This window comes from Amblyraja radiata, chromosome 16, assembly GCF_010909765.2.
Source record: "Amblyraja radiata isolate CabotCenter1 chromosome 16, sAmbRad1.1.pri, whole genome shotgun sequence".
In the NCBI taxonomy this organism is placed as follows: domain Eukaryota; kingdom Metazoa; phylum Chordata; class Chondrichthyes; order Rajiformes; family Rajidae; genus Amblyraja; species Amblyraja radiata.
Window position 1 is genome coordinate 3,085,617 of NC_045971.1, and position 8,132 is coordinate 3,093,748.

The 8,132-nt window shown below is 48.1% G+C and overlaps 1 protein-coding gene across 2 annotated transcripts in view; it reads right to left on the reverse strand.

Moving 5' to 3' along the window:
• cisd3 (CDGSH iron sulfur domain 3) overlaps positions 1–6,369 on the reverse strand; it is a 33,646-nt gene extending 27,277 nt beyond the window's left edge. For both annotated transcript variants that reach the window (XM_033034893.1, XM_033034895.1), the window contains exon 1: positions 6,214–6,369. In XM_033034893.1, the coding sequence (XP_032890784.1) occupies positions 6,214–6,264 (51 nt within the window). In that variant the 5' untranslated portion in view covers positions 6,265–6,369. The remainder of the gene's footprint in view (positions 1–6,213) is intronic.
• Positions 6,370–8,132: the final 1,763 nt, after the last annotated feature.

The window sequence follows — 8,132 nt, forward strand, 5'->3', positions numbered from 1 at the left end:
TTGTCGACATGAACCTCACTTGGGTTCAGAGAGGGGCTTGGAATTGGAATCATCTCGCATTCATAGAAACATAGAAAATAGGTGCAGGGGTAGGCCATTCGGCCCTTCGAGCCTGCACCGCCATTCAATATGATCATGGCTGATCATCCAACTCAGTATCCTGTACCTGCCTTCTCTCCATACCCCCTGATCCTTTTAGCCACAAGGGCCACATCTAATTCCCTCTTAACTGGCCTCAACCACCTTCTGAGGCATAGTATTCCAGAGATTCACCACTCTGTGTGAAAAATGTTTTTCCTCATCTTGGTCCTAAAAGATTTCCCCTTTATCCTTAAACTGTGACCCCTTGTTCTGGACTTCCCCAACACCGGGAACAATCTTCCTGCATCTAGCCTGTCCAACCCCTTAAGAATTTTGTAAGTTTCTATAAGATCCCCCCTCAATCTTCTAAATTCTAGCGAGTACAAGCCGAGTCTATCCAGTCTTTCTTCATTTGAAAGTCCTGACATCACAGGAATCAGTCTGGTGAACCTTCTCTGTACTCCCTCTATGGTCTATATACAAAGCGCTGGAGGGACTCAAAGGTCAGGCAGTATCTGTGGAAGCAAATGGACAACTAACATGTTTAAGAAGGAACTGCAGATGCTGGAAAATCGAAGGTAGACAAAAGTGCTGGAGAAACTCAGCGGGTGCAGCATCATCTATGGAGCGAAGGAAATAGGCAACGTTTCGGGCCGAAACCCTTCTTCTGAAGAACGTTGCCTATTTCCTTCGCTCCATAGATGCTGCTGCACCCGCTGAGTTTCTCCAGCACTTTTGTCTGCCTTGGACAACTAACATTTTGGGTCAGGTCCCTAATGGACTACCCTCCACAGACGCTGCCTGACCTGCTGAGTACCTCCAGCACTTTGTTTTTCTGCTCATGATTCCAGCAGCTGTGGCCTCGTGTTTTCACAACCTGTAATGAACTGCACAGGAATCAATCGCTCATTCAGAGAGTGTTTCTGTTTTTCTTGGGTTAGTGCTGGTGTCGGTGCGGTCTTTAAACATTGAATGGTCCCACCCTCGAAATAGAAGGTATCTGTACGGAAATAGACACAAAATGCTGGAGTAACTCAGCGAGACAGGCAGCATCCCTGGAGGGAAGGAATGGGTGACGTTCCGGGTCGAGGCCCTCCTTCGGGCCGAGAGTCAGGGGAGAGGGAGGCACGGAGATAAGGAAGTGCAAGGTGTGAGAACGAGGCATCAAAGTGGGTGGTGATCAAGGAAAATGTAGATTGGATCATTGTTAGTTGGGAGAAGGTAGTGACACAAAGCAAACAGAGATAAAATGTAAGGTACACAAAAACGCTGGAGAAACTCAGCGGGTGCAGCCGCACCTATGGAGCGAAGGAAATGGGCAACGTTTCGGTCCGAAACCCTTCTGAGTTTCTCCAGCATTTTTGTGTACCTTCGATTTTCCAGCATCTGCAGTTCCTTCTTAAACACAGAGATAAAATGTAATCAGGGACAGTCAGACTGGGAAGGGGGAGGGATGGAGAGGGAGGGAAAGCAAGGGTTACTTGAAGTTGGAGGTCAATGTTCATACCACTGGTATTTGTGCAGACTGGTATTAATCCTCACAACTCCACCCTTTCCCCACGCTGCCCATGGATATTCCTGGTATTTGAGGTGCTGGGGGAGAACTGTGACCCGCAAGGTGTTAATGCAGATGCATCTAAAGTTCCTGGCAAACGCATAGTGAACATGGGAAAGCTGTTCAAACACTTCATTCCTCAACTGTCGGGTTTCCAGAACACACTAAAATAAACCTCAGCGATTACACAGGCTTGCTTCTCTTGGAAACCGGGAAGTGAGTGAACAAAACAGACCAGTCTTCATAGAAACATAGAAAATAGGTGCAGGAGTAGGCCATTCGGCCCTTCGAGCCTGCACCGCCATTCAATATAATCATGGCTGATCATCCAACTCAGTATCCCATCCCTGCCTTCTTTCCATAACCCCTGATCCCTTTAGCCACAAGGGCCACATCTAACTCCCTCATAAAATATAGTCAATGAACTGTGGCCTCAACTACCTTCTGTGGCAGAGAATTCCACAGATTCACCACTCTCTGTGTGAATTTTTTTTTTCTCATCTCGGTCCTAAAAGATTTCCCCTTTATCCTTAAACTGTGACCCCTAGTTCTGGATTTCCCCAACATCGGGAACAATCTTCCTGCATCTAGCCTGTCCAACCCCTTAAGAATTCAATCTGTTTCTGGGGGCAGTCTGCCTGTCGGTTGAACCCAATCCAATAAATGGTCCTTCATCGATGGGTTGCAGTGGAGGGAGTCAACAGCTTCAAGTTCCTTCCTGGGCGTGCATAACTCTGAAGATCTTTCCTGGGGCCAGCGGAATGATGCAATCATACAGACAGGGCCGGATTTAGATGAAGATGAAGAAGATTCCTGGGATGTCAGGACTGTCTTATGAAGAAAGACTGGATAGGCTCGGCTTGTACTCTCTAGAATTTAGGAGATTGAGGGGGGATCTTATAGAAACTTACAAAATTCTTAAGGGGTTGGACAGGCTAGATGCAGGAAGATTGCTCCCGATGTTGGGGAAGTCCAGGACAAGGGGTCACAGCTTAAGGATAAGGGGGAAATCCTTTAAAACCGAGATGAGAAGAACTTTTTTCACACAGAGAGTGGTGAATCTCTGGAACTCCCTGCCACAGAGGGTAGTCGAGGCCAGTTCATTGGCTATATTTAAGAGGGAGTTAGATGTGGCCCTTGTGGCTAAGGGGATCAGAGGGTATGGAGAGAAGGCAGGTACGGGATACTGAGTTGGATGATCAGCCATGATCATATTGAATTGCGGTGCAGGCTCGAAGGGCCGAATGGCCTACTCCTGCACCTAATTTCTATGTTTCTATGTAAGAGAGGCCCTAGGCTATTCCACTTGTGAGGCCCCTCCCAATCAGCCTATGTAAGGCCCCTCCCAATCAGCCTATGTAAGGCCCCTCCCAATCAGCCTATGAAGCCTATAGGTAATTCCGGCCCTGCCGAGGCCCCCCTAGATCTCGAGGCCTTAAGCTTAAACTTCTGAAGCCTATACGTAAATCCGGCCCTGCATACAGAAAGCCCATCAATGCCTCTACCTCCTTAGAAGATTGAGGTGACTGTACATCGACAGACACTTTCTTGAACTTCTGCAGGTGTACGGCAGCGAGCACACATGCTGGTTGCCCCATGGACTGGTTCGGCAACTTGAACATCAAGGAACAACGAAGACTGCAGAACTGGTGAGCATTGCCCAGTCCAACACAGGCCCAGTCCATCTCCCCACCATTGCCCAGTCCAACACAGGCACCGATCTCCCCACCATCAAAGAGTTCTTCTGCAGGAGACGCAGCCTCGTGGAAGGCAGCCAGCATCGTCAAAGACCCACACCACCCCTGATCACGCTCTCATTTCACTCTTACCATCGGGGGGGGGGAAGGTACAGGAGTCTGAAGACTGTGGCCATCAGGTTCAAAAATAGTTTCTTCCCAATAGCCATCAGGCACAACACTTTAGTTTAGTTTAGTTTAGAGATACAGCGTGGAAAAAACAGGCCCTTCGGCCCACCGGGTCCGTACCGACCAGCGACCCCCGCACATTAACACTAGGGACAATTTTTATATTTACCAAGCCAATTAACCTACATACTTGTACGTCTTTGGAGTGTGGGAGGAAACCAAAGCTCTCTGAGAAAACCCACGCAGGGAGAACGTACAAACTCTGTACAGACAGTGCCCGTAGTTGGGATCGAACCCGGGTCTCCGGCACTGCATACGCTGTAAGGCAACAACTCTACCGCTGCGCCACCGTGCCGCCCTGAAGAACTACCAACTATCTCCGGTTGGACTAATGATTTTGAACCTTTTTTTTGTTGCACATATCTGGGTTACTGATTCATTGACGTTTTTGATTGTTGAATATTGTCTGCAGCTTGTATTGTTTAACAGGCCTGTATACCGCTGCAAGCAAGTACTACATTGTTCTACTGTCAGTACATATGGCAATTAAACACTCTTGACTCTAGCGAGCACTTTGTTCATGGACTGAAACCATTCCAATTCCAAATCGATGGATGGTTGAGGTTTATCATCATCACAAGTACCAAGGTACAGTGAAAGGCTTTTGTTTGAGGGCTGTCAACATTGAACATAAAACCAATCAAATATCAGATAGAGTGAGGAGAAAAATACCAGAATGTAAACATAGTTTCTCAACATTGTGGCATAGCAGCTCCAGAGAAAACGTCTAATGTCCAAAGTCTACAATGAGGTAGATTGGACAATCAGGATTGGGAGGAAACCAGAGAACCTGGAGAAAACCCACACGGTCACAGGAAGAAGGCACAAACTCTGTACAGACAGCACCCGTAGTCAGGATCAAACCCGGGTCTCGGGCGCTGTCGGGCAACTCCACCGCTGAGCCACTGTTCCACCCAATGTACGTATAGTATTTTCGCTGACTGTGTAGCATGCAGCAAAAAGCTTTTCCCTGTACCTCGATACACGTAACAATAAACTAAACTGACAGTGCATAGCTAAACGGCACAGTCAAAGCGTGGACAACCCCGACATATAAGGATAAGGGGGAAGTATTTTAGGACCGAGATGAGAAAAAACATTTTTCACACAGAGAGTGGTGAATCTCTGGAATTCTCTGCCACAGAAGGTAGTTGAGGCCAGCTCATTGGCTATATTTAAGAGGGAGTTAGATGTGGCCCTTGTGGCTGAAGGGATCAGGGGGTATGGAGAGAAGGCGGGTACAGGATACTGAGTTGGATGATCAGCCATGATCATATTGAATGGCGGTGCAGGCTCGAAGGGCCGAATGGCCTACTCCTGCACCTATTTTCTATGTTTCTAAATACTGGAGAAACTCAGCGGGTGAGGCAGTATCTATGGAACGAAGGAATAGGCCATGTTTCGGGTCGAGACCCTTCTTCAAAAAGGCAGCATCTATTTTCGCCTATTTCCTTCGCTCCATAGATGCTGCCTCACCCGCTGAGTTTCTCCAGCATTTTTGTCTACCTTTGATTTTTCCAGCATTTGCAGCTGTTTCTTAAACATTTGGTCTACTACACTGCGAAATCTCCTCAAGGTATGTCTACTTCGAATAAGTTCTCCTCCTCTCTCCAATAGAGTTTAGCAACCTCCTCTCTCACTGCCCCCCCCCCCCCCCTCTGTGATTCCTCCTTCACTCTAACTCTACGACCACATCCGAACCAGACCCGTTACCACAGCCACGTATGCTTTCCTGTCTCCCTCCCTCCCCAGCTCTCCCACAGCCTACTGGATCAGGGGGTATGGAGAGAAGACAGGTACAGGATACTGAGTTGGATGATCAGCCATGATCATATTGAATGGCGGTGCAGGCTCGAAGGGCCGAATGGCCTCTACTCCTGCACCTATTTTCTATGTTTCTATGTAACGTCAGAACCTGGCCAACAAACAGATTGGGAATGAGGAGGAATTTCTTTAGTCAGAGGGTGGTGAATCTGTGGAATCCATTGCCACGGAATGCTGTGGAGGCCAAGTCAATGGACATTTTTAAGGCAGAGAGATATATATAGATAGATTATTGATTAATACGGGTGTCAGGGGTTATGGGGAGAAGGCAGGAGAATGGGGTTAGGAGGGAGAGATAGATCAGCCACGATTCAATGGAAGAGTAGACTTGATGGGCCGAATGGCCTAATTCTGCTATGAACTTGGCATGCAGAACTTCCAGACGGTAGGTTGGGCTCACCCATCCTGACCAAACGCCCACCTGTGGCAGGTACTTCAGCAGCCACCCAGTACAGTATTTAGAGGTCACCTTCCACCCCCAGGGGAGGGGGTTGGTTGCTGAGAGTGAGAGAGGTCTAGCACGGGGTATGTATTTCCTGAGAGTGAGAGAGGTCTAGCACAGGGTATGTATTTGCTGAGAGTGAGAGGTTTAGCACAGGGTATGTATTTGCTGAGAGTCAGAGAGGTCTAGCACGGGGTATGTATTTGCTGAGAGTGAGAGAGGTCTAGCACGGGGTATGTATTTGCTGAGAGTGAGAGAGGTCTAGCACAGGGTATGTATTTGCTGAGAGTGAGAGAGGTCTAGCACAGGGTATGTATTTGCTGAGAGTGAGAGAGGTCTAGCACAGGGTATGTATTTGCAATGCCCAGCCCAGCCCAGTCATTTACCTGCATCCTTGGTGCAAGGAGCGCCACTCTCACAACCAGGGCAACACTCATTCTGGGAGAAGGGCAGAGTTTGCAACTTGAAGGTTCTCTTGCATTGAGACCCCGGGCCAGGACAAGCACCGGACAAAGTACAAAATGCAGCCGGAAGAAATTGCTGCAAAGTCCGCCCCCTACTTATCTCTTTTGGTTCCCGGGTCATCAGTCCCCAGTCAAAAAAAATAAAATCCCATGTCGCTGGAAAATGTTCTGCAGAATTAAATCTGTCTCTGTGGATTTAATTAATCCACAATTAAATCCAATTAAACAAGGAATCCTGTCGCCTCCCACACTTTGCACTACAATGCATCAGTCCCTTATTAACCTGCAGAGTCAGTCAGTCAGTCAATGAGTGTCGAAGGCAAAGATCCTATAGCTATGAAAGGATCTTTGGTGGAAGGTACACAAAAATGCTGGAGAAACTCAGCGGGTGCAGCCTCGCTCCATAGATGCTGCTGCACCCGCTGAGTTTCTCCAGCATTTTTGTCTACCTTCGATTTTCCAGCATCTGCAGTTCCTTCTTAAACACGTCAATGAGTGTCCCTTCATTGCACAGAGTGGCAATTCTTGCTGATAGCAGCAGGAGCTCAAATATTAGAAATCTATCTCTCTCCACATTGGAAATGTTCAAGGGTTCTGCATCCACCCCTTCATTGGGGCAAGGAATTCCAAAGACTGTAATATAGCACAGGAACAAGCCCTTCAGCCCATCGAACGCGTGGACCTTTGGTGAATGCCATGAATCCAACAGGTGAAGTCAAAGATGACGGTGTTTAAAAAATGCAATTCATTCCAAAGACATGTCCTGGCAAATTTAACGCTTCCTAATGTTTGTGGTTGTTGCAGTATTTGCAAATCTCAAGTTCAAATGTATTCGTCACATGCAGTGAGATTATTTTACCATTGAGCCGTGACAGTAAAAAAGCAACAAACACACAATTTAACAGCCTGCCCGCAGTCCGTCTCTACACCTTTTTTTAATTTAATTTTATTTTAAGTCCTGTTTAAAAAAAAATGTTAGTGGAGGTCTTCTATGTGGGGGGGTGGGGGTGGGGAAGGGGGAAACTTTATTTCTTAGTCACCTACCTGGTCGGAGAGGCAGCATCCCTCCAAGGTGCTTCTTCGCCCCGTCCTCGCGGCCTACCATCGAGAATGGAGCGGCGTTTCCTGTCGGGACCGGCCGGGACTACAGCTTCGGCGGCGGTGGCGCAGCGCTGGGATACCAACACGGAGCGGGCGATGCCATACCGGGTCGCCGTGCGGTAAGCTCCGGAGCGCTGTGGCCGTCGATCCCAACATCGCGGAGCTGGGGCTGCGGGCGGGCGGCGCTGGATTTGGGGCGCCGCAGAGCCAGGGTTCGAGTTCGAGTTCGCCGGGGTCGGAGCTCCAACCGGCGCGGCCTGAGGACTACGAGTGCCCCGGTCTCCAGGGAGGAGGCAGCCGCTCCAGACTTTTCCAAGCCGCTGAGGAATGTTTCACCCGACGCCGAAATTCCATCTTCACGGCAAGAGGGCTCTGAAAATCATCGGACTGGCTGCACGGCCACAAATGGGCCCCGACTTCGGGTGTTTCACGGAGGAAGAGGACTTAACTTTCTGGTGCCTTTCCCCACAGTGGAAAGTTTTGATTCTGCTGTGGGGGGACGTTTGTGTTGAACTCTATAATGTGTGTTGTCCATTTTATTCTTTTCTTTTTTTTTAACCTTTTTCTATGGTTTGTACTGGAACTTATTATTTAATTTATGTAAAGCACTTTGGGGTCAATGCGAGTTGACTTAAAACGTGCTATATAAATAAAACATACTTACTTACTTACTTACTTACAAACATCCATCACAGTTCACTGATCTGGTTAAATTTAAGACTGCGCAAATCATGTACAAA